The sequence below is a fragment of the Citrus sinensis genome, chromosome 5 (genome assembly GCF_022201045.2).
Source record: "Citrus sinensis cultivar Valencia sweet orange chromosome 5, DVS_A1.0, whole genome shotgun sequence".
In the NCBI taxonomy this organism is placed as follows: domain Eukaryota; kingdom Viridiplantae; phylum Streptophyta; class Magnoliopsida; order Sapindales; family Rutaceae; genus Citrus; species Citrus sinensis.
The window spans coordinates 41,186-57,991 of record NC_068560.1 but is presented as its reverse complement, the minus strand read 5'-3'; the positions used below and the strand labels follow the sequence as shown (position 1 = coordinate 57,991).

Below are 16,806 nucleotides of genomic sequence, written 5' to 3'. Positions count from 1 at the left end.
CGCAAAATCGCAAATCAGTGGTCACGACCTGCAAACGAAAAAAAAACCCTAAGCTGGTTCTTGCTTCCCTGCCATCACAGTCACTCACGATTCCGACGAGTACTATTAAACCTTACCACGGTGTTTCTATCTCCTTCTCCAGGTACAGTACTCGTAAACATTCGGTTGCTTTTGCTTTTTGTTCTGTGGTAAAACTGAATCTGTTAATTTCTTGTTTGATGGGCTATTTTTTAAAAAAATGAAGATTAAAGAGTTGTTGTGGGGGGTGGTTGAATCATGTTGCTTATGTGGATCTAACAATCATATTGCCTTTTCTGGATGTAACACACGAATTTCGTGATTTTTCTTTTTGAATTGGCTTCTTTTACTTTTCCTAACTGTCAATGAATGGATGCTGTCAATGATGAAAAAGATTTAGAGGTTGATACTGAGGTTGATGCTAGGGAAATGTTTGATTCGGGTTATATGAGGATTTTAAAAGACAACATTTTTGTAGAGTGCAAAACAGAAGTGGATCTTTACTTGTTAGAATCATGTGAGAACCCAGAAAATGAGAGTTTTGATGTTTTGGATTGGTGGAAGATTAATTCTTCCAAATATCCAATTTTGTCCTATGTTGCTCGAGATATTTTGGCCATGCCTGTTTCCACTGTGGCATCTGAGTCAGCATTTAGCACTGGTGGGCGTGTTCTTGATCCACATCGGTGCTCACTATCTACAAGGACGATGGAGGCATTAATTTGCACACAAAATTGGCTACGTTCAACTCCGATAAATCTTGATGAAGCAATAGATGAGATTGAACATATTGAGACAGGTAAAATGTAACAATTTAACTTTAATTTTATTTTTTGATTATTATTTGACTTTATATTGTTATTCTATTTTAAAAATTGACATTTTTCTTATCTTATACGTACAGAGATTTTGGGAGCTGACAAGAACATATTTGATGAAGTTTGATGGCTTTATTTGAACAATTAATTTTGATATTATATTAATATATTATTGTAATTTTATTTGAACAATTAATTTTGGTATGTTATATTTTAAAACTTTAAACGTATTATTATAGTTTTATTTAAACAATTAATCTCGATGTGTTATATTTTAAAATTTTGAATGTATTATTAAAACAAACAATTAATTTGTTTAAATTTTATTTAATTTTAAATTTAATTGGTAGTAAAATTATTTTATTTCGCAAATCAATTCGTAAAATGATGGATTTGGATATGGATTGAGTTAAATCCGCATCCGATCCGCAGACGTATGGATTGGATATGGATTGAGTCAAATCCGTATCCGATCCGCAGATGTATGGATTGGATTTGGATTGAATTTAATCAATCCGTGGATTGGATTGGATTGAAAAATTATAATCCGTAAAATCATGGATCGGATATGGATTGATGTCCAATCCGTAAAATCCGATCCGCGAACACCCCTAATAGCATGTAAAATATCTTGAGATTTAGATTGCAAAGCTTGACAAAGTATATCAATGATTGCCATAATTTCTTTTATAAGGTGCAAGATAAAAACAAACTCAAAACTAGTCATTGCCTCATTTGCAGCATCAACATCTCCTTGTTGGAAAGCATTAGTGCCATCTTCAATGATATTAAGTAGAACAGAACATGTTGCACTGAACATTTTTATTAAATTGGAGACTGACTTGAAGTGAGAACTCCATCGAGTATCCCCAGGCCTTTGTAAAGTGCCAATTTGATTAAGCCCTCTCCCATTCTCAAGCTCATCAATGGAAATCATGTACTCAATGTCAGCAGCTTGAGCACGTTTCAGTTCTTCATTGCACTTACAAGAAGCACCAACAATATTTACAACAGAAGCCAGTTTAGTAAAGAAATGATGAATAGGAACAATCTCATGAGATACTGCGACTAAAGCCAATTGTAGTCGATGGGCCAAACAATGAATGTAGTAAGCATATGGACAATCTTTCAAAATTAAAGCTTGTAAACCATTCCACTCACCCCGCATGTTACTTGCACCATCATATCCTTGCCCTCGAATATTTTGAATATTTAAATTATTATGAGACAATAGAGAGTATATATCCCATCTTCCAAGGTCACTGCAGAAGTGTTAGAGACATGAACAAGTCCAAAAAAAGGTTCTCGCACAAAACCATCTTTGTCAACAAATCTCAAAACTACGGCCATCTGTTCTTTCTTCGATTCATCGCGTGATTCATCTACAATTAAACAAAACTTTGCATCTCCTATTTCTTCACGAATTGCCTTTTTCACTTTCATGGAAAAGACATGTAAAATTTCTTTTTGAATATTTGGTGATATATAGGAGGCATATTTTGGAGCTTTATCAAGTATAACTTCTGCAATCTTTTCATTATTAGAGGCAAATGCTTTAAATAATTGCAGAAAATTTCCACGATTTAATGATTTTTTGCTCTCATCATGGCCTCTAAAAGAACAACCTTGAAAAGTTAAGTATCTAATTGCTTCAACTGTAGTTTTTAACTGCAGTCTATTATTTTCAATTTCTTGAGAGGAATAACGATTAAATACCTGTGGCAGATGTTGAGATTGCCTCATCAAATCCTCACATGATTTTTCAACCTTTTTATGAGTTGAATTCGGATCCTTTCCCACATGATTAAGGAAGGCACAATTTTTCCCATCTTTAACCTTTCTCCAGACATTAAACCCCTTAACAGTATAAGCATTACATTTTGGATGTGCAGATGGTGTATTGAAGAGATAACATGGTAGACAAAAAGCAGCATTTTTATAGGTGAATATTCCAACCAAGAAGGAAAAGAATCGAACCATGAAGATTGAAAACGATGAAGGTGCTTTTCTGGTCCAGATTTAGGATACTATGAAAATCTTGGTTGATATGGACCAGCCATTATGTATGCTATGCGGATTTCATCCTGTTGATTAACATCATAAACCCATATTTGTGGACGCAACCTTGGATCATGCTCCAAAAGTTGAGTATTAACTGGATTTGTCTCAATTCTTGGAGATTTTAAAGGTGGATTTCTAAAATTTGGTGAATTGGTAAGTGAGACTAGTGAATTTTCAATATTTGGAGATTTGATATTGGCTTCTGCATTTTTCCTTTTGAAGTATTGATTAATTTTTTATGGCTTTCTCATGTTTGCTACTGGGAAATTTAGGGATTTCGGTTGAGTTACAGGTGATTTTTGGGATATGTTATTCGCGATCGCGATTTGTTGGCTGATGTTATGGGTTTTGTGGTTGATTTCTTTTTTCTTTTAATTATTTTGATGCCATCGTAAGTGACTTAAGTGGGCGTTTGGGCTGCAGAAAGTTAAAGACTTTAACGAAAGTTTGTTTTCTTTTTAAAAATAAAAGTGGGCTTTTGGGATTGATTTAATTGTTTTAATTATTTTGTTTTTGGACTTATAAAATTACAATATTATCTAATCTATCAACCTTATATATTAATTATACAGGGGTCAGTGTGGACATTTCACGTAAATTATTCATATTTTATTTAAAAATCTCAAAATATTTTAAAATCCTGGGGGGGCCATGGCACCCTTTGGCCTTATATGGCGTCCACCCCTATTTCCTAATGAAGTTTCTTGCATGAAGTGGATATCCTCATAGAAGTCCTAAATAATCATAGCGAGAGAGAGAAATAAAGACATAAAGTCTTATGCCAGAATTGAAATGTTGGACCTGGACTTATATAGGAGTAGTTCCATGTTGGAGTGGGCCAAAAAAGAGGACCTGAACCGAACCGACAACCTGATCCGAACTGAATTTATTTAGTTCGGTTTTTTGAATTCGGGTCGGTTATCGGTTCGGTTGTATAAGAACTGAATTTGATCGGTTGGCAACAGTTAGAGGTGGGCACGGTTCGGATCGAAATTAAGCAAAACCGATTTAAATCGGTTATTTTATAAAAAACAACTAAATAAGAACCGAACTCAATAAAAACCGAACATAAACAGATCTTTTCGGATCGGTTTGGTTCGGTTCGGTTTTTTCGATTTTGTGCCTATTTTGAATTTCTAAATTTTTACCCCATTAGGTCTCATGAATGTAATAATTTTTTTCAATAATTAATTTATCCTAATTTCATTACAATTATTAACAATAAATACAAAGTATTCAAAACACATTTTATTACTAATATCTTACTAACTACTAATAAGGTACTTGCAAAATATGAAATATTAAGATTTCAAAATACATAATCAAACTCCAATACTCTATCTATATAAACATGATGTTGTAAAGACAAATAAAAATAACAACAATTAAAACTTACAACAAAAAATAAAAAGAAAATTTAAAAACAAACACCAACAATAATTTTTAAATATATATATACACCTATAATCGTGTGTGTGCATGCCTATTTTAGTTATCTTACGTAACCAATTAAAATTTAACACGTGTCTATTTAAATAAAATTTTAAGAATAATTCGATTTTTCGGTTCAGTTGAGTGAACCGAATACCAAGCCTATATTTTAAATTTTTTTACAAACTATATATTTTGATTATTTTTTAAAATTAAAACCGGTCGGAATGGAAGGGTTGGATTTTCTCTAGTGGACGGTTTTTTTGCTCACCTCTAGCAACAGTCAACACTGAAACCGAACGGATGATAATTACATATACATCGTGGATTACATACACATCGTCACTTTTTTTTCTCCCCAAATCTCACAGCCCACGACTTCATTCCGTCCGTCACATCTGAGATAAGTAGCCGTCACCGTCCATCAACCGCACCTGAGGTCAGTTTCTCTATCTTTTGTCCACAGTTTCTTTCTTTTTTTTTTCTTTGCCGTTATTTCTGGTTTGAATTTTTTTGATTTTATGATATGGAATTTCTAAATTGAGATTTTCTGAATCTGGGTTTTTGATTTTGTAATGTGTTTTTCAGTTTCTAAGATCTGTGCTGAGGTTTCATTTTAGCTGATTGCTGTTCTCAGTAGAAGATGAAGAACAACTTGTAGCTCTGTCTCTGCCCATTTGCTTCGATTGTGAAGAGTGAAGACTGAAGGGTAAAAAGCCACCGCATTTACGGGTCAGTGTCATGGGTCTATTTTCTTGCTGGTAGAAATTCAGTGATTCAAGCAATTAAAGCAACGATTTTATTTCTTTTTTTTATTCAATTGTGATAGATTAACGTGGGTTCAATTGTGATATGTTTTAATTTTATTTTATGCATCGCATTGATGTTATGTTGAAGTCTTGATATGTTGAAGAATTCAGTTAAAATTGTTCGTAAAGTGGCACTTTTGATCTGATATTGAAATTCTTCTGTTGTTCATAAGAATTAGATTCAAGTTATAGGGTGATCATTGATCATCTTATTGGCTGGATTTGTTATAGTCTTCTCAAATGTGAGGATTGATATTGAAAAAGCCAAATGAAATTGTCTAAATTTCAGTAAAATCTCTAATCTTTTCGGCCACCGCTGATGCAAAGTACCCTGTACTCATGCTTCTTGCGCAACAGACAGGTTCTGTAGTTCTTCGAACAAAGAGCAGTCGATGCGTGCAAAAAAATAAAAATAAAGAAGAAACATTATTATTATTGATATTACAAAGTTTTTGGAGAAGTCACAGTTAGGAACTTCAAGAAGGTTGATCCTTTTTCTTTGTATTTCTTTCTAGCCATCCTCAGAAGCTTTGTCACTTAAACCAGGAAACAGAGAGCATTCTTTTCTGGAAAAGATGGACATGCTCTTTGCAGTTTTTTCTGTTATGAAAGCTGGAAGAGGATTAATTGTGGCTATAGCCATAATTAGGGTAGTTGATCAGTTTAGCGGCCATTATTAAATATTACATGAGCATTTAATCACTACAGCAAAGACCATGTCTTATAACTTATCCCATAAGCCCTGAACAGTTGAGATAAGCTCTATTAGTTTTGAAGAAAACCCCAACTTTTCTTCCCGGGCTTATTTGGACTGATTCAGGTTTATTATACCAAAAAAAAAAATAATAATAATGGCTTATGGTCTTTCTTCAAATAAGACACTCATGGGTTAGTGATTTTCAGCATGGACTAAAAAACCAAAAGAGACACTCATCTGTTAATTACTTTATCGTGTACTGTCCTGGTGGTTTATTGTGTTGCTGCTGTGTGCCAAGATTAACGAAAACAAAATATTCAAATTCATGATGATGATACTGCAAAAGAAAATCTGCGTCATCTGTTTTGTTGATTTTTTAGTTGGTTGTTAAACCAACTCAGTAGGAGTGGGCAAAAAAAAGGACCCGAACCAAACCGACAACCTGATCCGAACAGAATTTATTCAGTTTGGTTTTTCGAATTTGAGTCGGTTATCGTTTCGGAACCGAATTTGAATGTTTTTGTTTTGGTTCGGTTTTATTTTGTGTTCTGTAATTAGTTCTTGTCATGATTAACTGATCTCGGTTTCTTGACTTCCCTAATTTATTAAGAATAATCACCAAAAAAAGTTCAAGAGAAATGTCTCCTTAAAATTCTTTGTTTTTAACTTAATAGTTCAAGAATACCAGCACTTAGTTCAATTTGTAAAATGTTAGTGATTAGCAATCAGGAAGAGGATATGTTTTTAACTTAATAAACATATTAAGTTATGTTTTTAGACCTGTTTCTGTAAAGAAACCAAACCGAACCGAAAGTGTTTACTGTGCAGATATGTTTTTAACTTAATAAAACCGATTCCATTCGGTTCGGTTCACTTTGTAAAGAAAATTTTCCCACCCCTACAACTGAGTATTTACTGTTCAGATAGGTGCTTTTGGGATACTTAAACTCGGTGGGCCAAATCCTTGAGTGCTGCCAGCAGAAAGTGTGTTTTGAAGAGGTATGCACAGTGCAAATGTCCTCAATTATTTCATTCTTATTTGTATCTTTTATACACAATTACCTCTTAACAAATTGTGCTGCTTCAAATGAAGGGACCAAAGGAGAAGAATAGGCTGACTGGATAACAAAAATGGTAATCTTCAGTTCCAATCCTCACTACAGGGAGCTGGCAATCAGGAAGAAGATTGCTAGCATGTATTTCTCTCTCTCTCTCTCTCGCCCTCTCTCTGTGATTTGTAATTAGCAACAAGTAAAATCCAGTTGAGCTTTTTTGTTTGGATATGTCTTAGATATTGTGTGAATTTGAACTCTAATTTTTCGAGAAAAATGCTGAAAAAGAATCTTTGATCATCAAATTGCACTCTTTCTTTTCAGTATTGGAAGTGGAGTGAAGCTTTTATTAATTGAAATTGTACTAAAATCTCGAAAGTGACTAATCTGCCATGTGGTTTTAATTTCTAGATATGGCATTATTGTTGTATCATTTATATCAAGCAGTCTTTCTTTCTTCATTATTTTTTATTTTTTTTCTGTAAAACGTAATGCCATGGGCATATTCAAGAACCTTGCTTATTCTGCTTCTCTATGTGTGTGTATGTTTGTGTTTTCCCTTTTCTGTATCAGTGTCGCAACATTGAGTACTTATCTCCTCTACCGTTATACTTATAGTTGTATAGTCAAGCATCCTCGAGGCAGTCAACTAACTATTTTGTTTTTTGTTTAGATATAATAAACGAGAAAAGCATTTTCCATCACTGGAAGAATACAATGATTACTTGGAGAAAGTGGAGGACATGAGTAAGATCAATCTTGATGAGGTTCTTCTTATTCAGTAGCAGATTAGGATAGTGATCAGTATCCCTCTCAAATGAACTTAGTATTAATGTTTAGGCAAACACTACCTTACAACTAATGTAAGGTACATCCCTCACTCATGAACAGTGTATGAGTGGGACCCACTCACTATCCATGTGAGGGATGTACCATACATTAATTGTAAGGTAGTGGGATCCTAATATTTATATAAATAAGGGATGCCTAAAATCCTGACTCAAGGAGCCTTTTCTTTTAAAGCTCATGTCAATCTTTAGTTGCTTTCATAGAAAAACTTTCCATTGGATGATAAAATCTCTTAGTATTGAAAATAAGAGGTGACCCGATCACTTAGGTGAGAGTAACTGACAAAATATGGTGTCACTAAATTTTTTCTGATGCTCCCCTTAGAAAATTTATAAAAGTAACCCACAACTTATGTCAATTTTTGAAATAACTCCACAAAACCCTAATAACTTGTTTCCTTTAAACCAAGCCCAAATCCATGCCCGAAACTATTATGGATCTAAACCCCAAACCCAAACCCAAACCCAAACCCGTGATCAGCTTTAAACCAACCCAAAATCTATACCTAAACCCGTAACCCACACTCTTAACCTTAACCCATTAACACAAAACCAAACCCAAAACCCCAAACTCGAATTCAAACCCATAACCCAAAACCAATTTTAATCAAACTCAAAATATTGAAAAAAAATCCTTGCCACCTGACCAAAAATTCCTATGCCTCCATTGTCAATCCAGTTGTTGTATTTAACCCCAGCACTGTTCCACGACCTCAAAAATCATTTGTTGATGCTGTAATTGGATCTCCAACTAGGCTAATTCCAATCGAGCCGATGTCTTTAGTCCGAGGTGAATCTGCAGTAATTTTTTCAGCTGAAGAAATTTGATTCATGGCAGAACTATTTAAATTATCCATTGTAGGTAAGTTCTCTTTTGGCTGACTTTCAATGGACAAGACTCGGATGTGCAGATATGCAATATTTGGACTTTATAAAGGGAGCCCATAACGAACGCTACTGACGAAACCGCTACCAAAGTTTGATATGAAAAGCTTCTGCCATATCATCAAAGGACCATAAGCCGAGGCTACCCTCGTCTACTGGAAAGCAAGCCTTCGGCCATCTACACCAATGGATCCGACGCCTTTCCTCAGAATCACCCCATAAGAATTGGGTGAGCAATTGCTCTAAGCGTTGAACTACTGTCGCAGGAGAACGAAAGACATGACACAGATGCAAAGGCATAGAGAATAGCACATGGTGAATGAGAATCAGCTTCCCCCTAAAAGAAAGCAGACAGTTAGTCCAGCCGGAGATTCTATCCCTGACCTTTCAAACCATGTCATCAAAGTGGAAAATCTTAAGGCACCATGTGAAGATCGGGACCCAAGATAAGTAAATGGAAGTTGACGCCATTGAAAACCAGTAACAGAATGGATAATGCCTTGGCGGGAAGCCGAAACCGAAGCATGTGAGGTGTGAGGAGGTGGTGGGGGCCATGACATTTTGAGTGAATAGTGGAAACATTTGGGGAGAGTATGGTGCCCACGACATCATTTGAGGTATTTTGAGTTTGAATAGCTGAATAAATATGACAATTGAGGTGAGTGGGAGAAAAGATAGCAGGAGAATGCTTTTGATGCGTAGGAGACAAAGTTTGCCCACTAAGCTCACCAACCACACCACACACACGAACACTCAAGCATACACACAAGCTCTCTAGCTCTCTTGTAAAACTCTCTTGCAATTTATTTTTTGTGTAATAAAATATATTTTGGCCACATTGCTCTCTTCTCTCTAGCATTTTTCACAAAGCATTCTTGCTTTACTAGTTGAGAAGTTTGGAAAAGCTTACTTAGCGACTTGTGTGCTAGAAGTCGGCTAAGTGCCGCATAGGTTGCTGCGCAATAAAACTCATTCTGTGACATAAAGCATGTGAAGAGTGTAAGGTGGTGGTGAGGGCCGAATTATGAGAAGAATATAAAGTGGATGGAATTTGGAGGGATGCTGAATGAGTTTTGTTCAAGTCTTGGGAAAAAGACAAGGTAGTATGATTAGAATATGAATGATTAATGTGAGTGAGATAAATGATAGGTGGTGGGGCAGTGCATGTAAGGAGAGGGAGACAAAGTTTGTTAAGATGAAGAATGAGCCGAAAGTTGGCATGTATGTGCTGGAGTTAAGAGAAAGTTATGGGCGTGATTGTATTTGGTCAAAAGTTGTGAGAGATTTTCTAGACTTTTGCATATTGGTGGGGCCGAAGCTAGTTGTCTTGGTTGATTTTTCGTTGATGCTGTTTGAGGACCAAACCGCGGGCAATCAAGGGTCTGCTCGGAAGTTTCATGTTGACCATTAACGGTGGTTGCAATGTTTTCTAATTTACCAAGTTTAGCTTGTTCACGGTTAGAGATGCAGGCTTTGGCAACATTTAGGGAGTGTATGGGGCCCACGACATCGTTTGAGGCATTTTGGATTTGAATAGCCGAATGAGTGTTGTGAGAATTGAGGTGAGTGAGAGAAAATATAATGAGGAAATGCTTTTGATGAGCAGGAGACAAAGTTTGTTAGGGAGAATTATGGGCATGATTGTGTTTGGTCAAAATATGTAAAGAATTTTTAGTGCATGCAAATAGCATCCGTGGAGGCTAAGATGACGAAGAGAGACGTCGTGAGGAAACAAATAAGTTATCCCCTCATGAAGCCACATAAAGTTGGCAAAAAAAACCAGCTTTGGTCCTAAAAAAAATGGCATAATACAGTGACCAAAACAACATGCATGGAGGCCAAGACCAAGGCCAATCACTAGAGGAAGTGGAAGAACTCGAAGAAAGCCATGGCTAAAACCCCTTCGTCTCCTGCCAAAACTTGCATCTCCAACTATGATTAAGCTAAATTTGGTGAATTAGAAGTTCTGTCTATCACAGCCCCTGTACAAGTACAAAAACAACTCACAGATGATAACATTGCAGCCATCGTTAATGGTCAACATGAAATTTATGAGTAGACCCTTGACTGGCCGCGGTTTGCTCCGCAAATAACATTAATAAAAAGTCAACTAAGACAACTAGTTTGACCCCACTCACATGCAAAAATCTAGAAAATCTCTTACAATTTTTGACCAAATGCAATCACACCCATAACTCTCTTCCAAATTTTGGGCTTGTGAGTTGGGAATGTGGGTTTGGGCTTTAGGGAGTAATATTGGGTTGGTTGGGTTTCGTGGTTGGTGGTGGGATAAAACATGTGAGGGTGTGGTGGGGGAAAACGTGTTGGTGGGAGCATGTGGAGGAGTGAGGGCAGTGGGAGTGTGGGTGGGGGATGACATGTGTTGGGTGTTGGGATGGGTGGGAAACAAAAGTTGATGGGAGAATATATTAGTGGGGTGTGATGGAGTGGTGGACATAATGAGTGGGGGGAAGAGGAAGGTACGACATTAATATGGGGAGTAGTCGATTGGGTTTTGTGAGGGTGAATAATGATAGAAGAAAAATAATGGGTAGTAGGGGATGGCATGTGTTGAGTGGGAGATAAGAGTTTTTGAGGGGATATATTAGTGGGGAGTGGGGTGTGAGATAGTGGTGGACGGTTTGTTGAGTTTGTGAGAGGGTGGTGGAGGAAAAGACATTGCGAACATGGGTATTTTGAATTTGGGATGCCGAGAGGGTGTTGTGGGAGTTCTAGTGGGTGGGAGATGAGTGGATATGGTGAGTGGGGGACAAATGATTTTGGGAGTCAAAAGGTGTGGAAAATTGGTGTGGGTGGATTGGCGTTGGTAGAGAAATGTGAGCATAATTGCATGTAGTCAAAGTTGGTGAAACTTGTATTGATTACAAGAGAGATTACAAGAGAGCTTGTATTGCTTACAAGAGAGCTTGCAAGAGAGTCGAATAAGGAAACTTGTATTGCTTACAAGAGAGATTACAAGAGAGCTTACAAGAATGCTTGAGTTCCTTACTATAAGCTTGTTGTTCAAATGCTAAATGTCATACCCTATTTATAGGGAAGGTTTTCTAAGCTCTAGAGATTCTACAGAATTCTTCCATTGAGATTCTACAGAATTCTTCCATTTTACTGGAAATGTATGAAGTATTCTAGATATTTACAAGCTCAAATGTGCTAGAGTTGCTTAAAAGTTTCCAGAATTGGGTCAAGATAGCACTCTTGGTCTTGTCTTGGGCTCTCTAGCCCGAAATAGTGGGCAATTGGGCTAGTAACTTGGGCGGTCCACAACATCCTCTCCCACCTAAGCTCGCGACATCCTCGTGCGCCCTCGTGCTTGAAGCTTTGGACGTGAACAGTAAATTGGCACAAATAATCTTTTCGTTCCCAAGTGGCTTTGCTCTCAGGAATGGCAACTGTCGTCACCGCATTGAAGAAGAAATTATCAAGAGTTTGAACCCACCCAGAAAATCCTTCCGAAAGTCTCCAACATTCACAGATGATAAAATCCTAAACCCTAAACCCTAAACCCTAAAACCCTAAACTCTAAATCCTAAAACCCTAAATCTTAAAACCTAAATCCTAAACCATAATACCCTAATCCCTAAATCCTAAAACCCTTAAACCCTAAATTCCTAAACCCTCAACCCTAAAACGGTGTGCCTTGACTTCTTCTACTTTCTCTCGTGCTTGCCATTGTTCTTGGCGCCATGCATGTTGTTTTGGTCATGATTTTCTCTAATTGTTTCTTCTCGACCACTTTCTTGGACATTTTGTATGTTACCCGAGCATGGAGTTGGATGGAGGGATGAGTTTTTTTTACCTTGACCTTGATTTTCTACCCCATTTTCTTGATCATTCATGGGGTTGGAAATCGTCGCCGGTTGGCGAAGTTTTGATAGGATGGAGGCAGTGGGTGTTGTAGGTAGTTCAGAATGGGGATGAGTTGCATCCGGATTGTGTGTTGTTGGTCATTAGTTGAGGGCTTTTTTTGAGCGTCTTGTCCTAGGCCGAGGTTGTGGTGGCAACACCGTGTCTTCCTGCAAGCACTTTGGCCATGTTGCTGAGACGTGCTATGTGGCTAATCTTGGACTTCGTCCCCGACGGCCCAACAGGGCTACTCAAACCAACTCGTACAAGAGTAAGGAAACAGAGGCCCCTCCTCCAGGAACTTCTCCTCGTGCTTCAGACCCGACCCCAGAGTAGTCGAGATTGGCTATTCAGAGTGTGGATTCTGTGTCTCCGATCACTATAATCTTCCCTGTCGAGGCAGATGCTCCCGACTCCATGCTCGGGTAACATTTATAATGTTCAAGAAAGTGGCTGAGAAAGTGGCCGAGAAGAAAACCAAAACAGCTTATCCCTCCGTCTAAATCCTTGCTCGGGTAACACACAAAATGTTCAAGAAACTGGCCGAGAAGCAACGCTTGGTGAGAATCACAACCAAAACACCATGCATGCCGGCCAAAACCAGTCCTCTCCTATCCACAGTTGCTCTTCCAACCGTGAGCAAGCTCCACATGGTGAAGTTGCCACCGCACCCCATGTTCAAGCTCAAAATCATTCCAAAACTTGTGCAAACTGTGATCAAACCACCACCTCCGTTCATGACTTTGTCCAAACCGAGCTTCACTCACAAATGGAAAATGCCTCTCAAACTTTGGTCAAACAAAATCACGGCCACAACTCCCTCTACCAAGTCTTGTCACCCATTCACCAAAAGCAATCCCCCACCATCCATCACTCATCATCTTCTCACAACACACTCGAATTCCCAATTCAAAAATTCCCTTACACATATTCCCACACCCCACCAAGCATTGTCCCCCACTCACATCAAAACACCCACTCACACCTCTCCCCATCATTCGGCAAACCCAAACCAACAACCCACTCATCACATCCACTCCTCCACCACCCTTTCACAAATTCATCAAGCTGTGGGCCCCACCACCAACTCTCATTCCACTAATATATTCCCCCAACAAATCTTGTTCCCCACTCATCAAACCTTATCCCCCACCACTCATTTTTTTTCTTCCAACATTACCCACCATCAAAACACCCATTCGGCCACTCCCTTCCCCCCTCTAATTATGTCTCCCACTAACCCCAATCCTCACACCCCTCAAAATGTCGTGGTTCCCACCACATCTCATCCCATTAACTTATTACCCCACCAACCTTTGTCCCCCACCCAATCCATTACCCAACACATGCCATCCCCCACCCATCATCTTTTTCCTTCCACCTACACTTCCACTGATACCCACAAATTTTTGTCCCCCACTCATCCCAACACCAAACACGTGGCCTCACTCTTTCTCCTCAACCTCCCACTATCACGTTTTCCCCCAATACATCCTTACTTCCTACTAATTCCCACCAACTTTTGTCCTCCACCCAACCCAACACTCAACCTGTGGCCCCTACTCATCCTCCATATCCCCCCATCCCCACGTTTCACCCAACCACATTCCCCCACCACTCACATGCTCTCCCACACCACATCCTCTCACACCCTTCATACTCTTAACTCCTAACCAACCACAAAACCCAACCAACCCAATATTACCCCCTCAAGCCCAAACAACCATTCCCAACCCTCAAGCCCAAAACCAACCTCAACCCACTAAATCTCAAAAAGCCCAACCTTCCATCTCAAACCCTCCAGCCCAAAACCAAGTCCAACATCCTTCCGTTCCGACTTACGCATCAGTTTTGAACTCCAACGGACCGATTAAAAAATCTTTTGCTGAAATTATGAACGGACCCACACCGCCTGCGGTTCCAATCAAAATTGTCTCTACTTTCAAGGGAGAGCTGAGCGTGCATTTTTCCCCTGACGAAGTCCAAGCGATGGCCGCTCCATTCAAATTGACATTGGTCGGTAAGTTTTCCTACAACCGACCTCGCATGGAATTAATTTGAATTTTTTTTACATAATTGGGATTAAATGGAAAATCTCAAATTTCTCTTTTGGACAATCGTCATGTTTTAATAAAGTTGAATATGGAGGAAGATTACACCCGTCTGTGGGTTAAGCAGATATGATACGTTTATGGGTGTGTCATGAGAATTTTTAAATGGACCACAAACTTTCTGTGCTCTGAGGAGTCGCCCATTGTTCTTGTATGAATTTCTTTTCCGTACTTGCCGATTCATTTTGTGTAATGCAAAGAAGCTTTATTTTCTATTGCATCAGCCATTGGTAAGCCGCTCCGAATTGACCAAGCTACTGCCTCATTATCTCGGCCATCTGTAGCCAGAGTTTTAGTAGAGCATGATGTCACCCAACCTCTGTTACCTCGGATTCGGATCGGTGTGGGCGATCGAAGGTTGGGCTTTTAAGATTTAATGGGTTGAGGTTGGTTTTGGGCTTGCGGGTTGGGAATGGTTAGGAGTTAAGAGTATGAAGGGTGTGAGAGGATGTGGTGTGGGGGAGCATGTGAGTGGTGGGGGGATGTGGTTGGGGGAAACGTGGGAATGGGGGGATGTGGAGGATGAGTGGGGGCCACAGGTTGAATGTTGGGTTGGGTGGGGGACAAATGTTGGTGGGAATTAGTAGGAAGTAAGGATGTATTGGGGGAAAACGTGATAGTGGGAGGTTGAGGAGAAAGAGTGAGGCCACGTGTTTGGTGTTGGGATGAGTGGGACAAAAATTTGTGGGTATTAGTGGGAGTGTAGGTGGAAGGAAAAAGATAATGGGTGGGGGATGACATGTGTTGGGTAATGGATTGGGTGGGGTACAAAGGTTGGTCGGGGAATAAGTTAATGGGGTGAGATGTAGTGGTGGGGCCCACGACATTTTGAGGGGTGTGAGGATTGTGGTTAGTGGGAGACATAATTATAGGGGGGAGGGGAGTGGCCGAATGAGTTTTTTGATGGTGGGTAATGTTGGAAGAAAAAGAATGAGTTATGGGCGATAAGGTTTGATGAGTGGGAGACAAGATTTATTGGAGGAATATATCAGTGGAATGAGAGTTGGTGGTAGGGCCCACGGTTTGATGAATTTGTGAAAGGGTGGTGGAGGAGTGGATGTGATGAGTGGGTTGTTGGTTTGGGTTTGCCGAATGATTGGGAGAGGTGTGAGTGGGTGTTTTGATGTGAGTGGGGGACAAGGCTTGGTGGGGTGTGGGAATATGTGTAAGAGAATTTTTGAATTGGGAATTCGAGTGTGTGTTGTGAGAAGATGATGAGTGATGGATGGTGGGGGATTGCTTTTGGTGAGTGGGTGACAAGGCTTGGTGGGGGGGAGTTGTGGCCATGATTTTGTTTGACCAAAGTTTGAGAGACATTTTTCATTTGTGAGTGAAGCTCGGTTTGGATAAAGTTATGAACGGAGGTGGTGGTTTGATCACAGTTTGCACAAGTTTTGGGATGATTTTGAGCTTGAACATGGGGTGCGGTGGCAACTTCACCATGTGGAGCTTGCTCACAGTTGGAAGAGCAACCGTGGATAGGAGAGGACGGGTTTTGGCCGCCATGCATGGTGTTTTGGATGTGATTCTCGCCAATCGTTGCTTCTCGGCCAGTTTCTTGAACATTTTGTGTTACCGGAGCAAGGATTTGGACGGAGGGATGAGTTGTTTTGGTTTTCTTCTCGGCCACTTTCTTGAACATTATTAATGTTACCCGAGCATGGAGTTGGACGGAGGGATGAGGTGTTTTGGTTTTCTACCACTTTTTCCTGATCATTCTCGGGGTGGGTAATCATCGCCGGTTGGCGAAGTTTTGATAGGATGAAGGAAGTGGGTGTTGTTGGTGGTTCGGAAATGGGTGTTGTGGGTGGTTCGGAAATGAGTGTTTTAGGGTTTAGGGTTTAGGGTTTTAGGGTTTTTAGGATTTAAGGTTTAGGGTTTAGGGTTTAGGGTTTATGATTTAGGGTTGAAGGTTTTTTTTATATTAAAAACCACCAGGAGGTGGGGGGTTAGGCGGGACCCCTACCAGTAGATAAAACGAAAATAAAATACAAATACTGGAGGGGGGCATAGACCAAACCTCCAGAGCAAAACAACACCAAAACAAGCAAAATACATATTATAGTGGAGATAGAATATCAATATCGCCGGCGTCTACGATTGATTTTGGAACCCTTCCGTGGCGTAATTTTAGTAAAACCCTCCGTAGAAATGATAATTCTTTGGCCACTCAATTTTTCGATAACAACATCTTCCATCTTCTTAGAGTCTG

At 39.2% G+C, this 16,806-nt stretch overlaps 1 protein-coding gene across 6 annotated transcripts; it reads left to right on the top strand.

Moving 5' to 3' along the window:
- Positions 1 to 4,561: 4,561 nt before the first annotated feature.
- Positions 4,562 to 14,999, top strand: LOC102625034 (extensin-like). 6 transcript variants are annotated; one of them, XM_052442558.1, is made up of 6 exons: positions 4,562 to 4,767; positions 4,917 to 5,037; positions 6,762 to 6,833; positions 6,928 to 7,030; positions 7,560 to 7,633; positions 8,597 to 14,999. In XM_052442558.1, the coding sequence occupies exon 6, from the start codon at positions 13,011 to 13,013 to the stop codon at positions 14,154 to 14,156; it is 1,146 nt and encodes a 381-aa protein (XP_052298518.1). In that variant the 5' UTR covers positions 4,562 to 4,767; positions 4,917 to 5,037; positions 6,762 to 6,833; positions 6,928 to 7,030; positions 7,560 to 7,633; positions 8,597 to 13,010; the 3' UTR covers positions 14,157 to 14,999. The 6 variants fall into 6 exon arrangements, with proteins under 6 accessions (XP_052298518.1, XP_052298515.1, XP_052298517.1 ...); XM_052442555.1 differs by having other exon boundaries at positions 6,758 to 6,833; XM_052442557.1 differs by having other exon boundaries at positions 4,917 to 5,060.
- Positions 15,000 to 16,806: the final 1,807 nt, after the last annotated feature.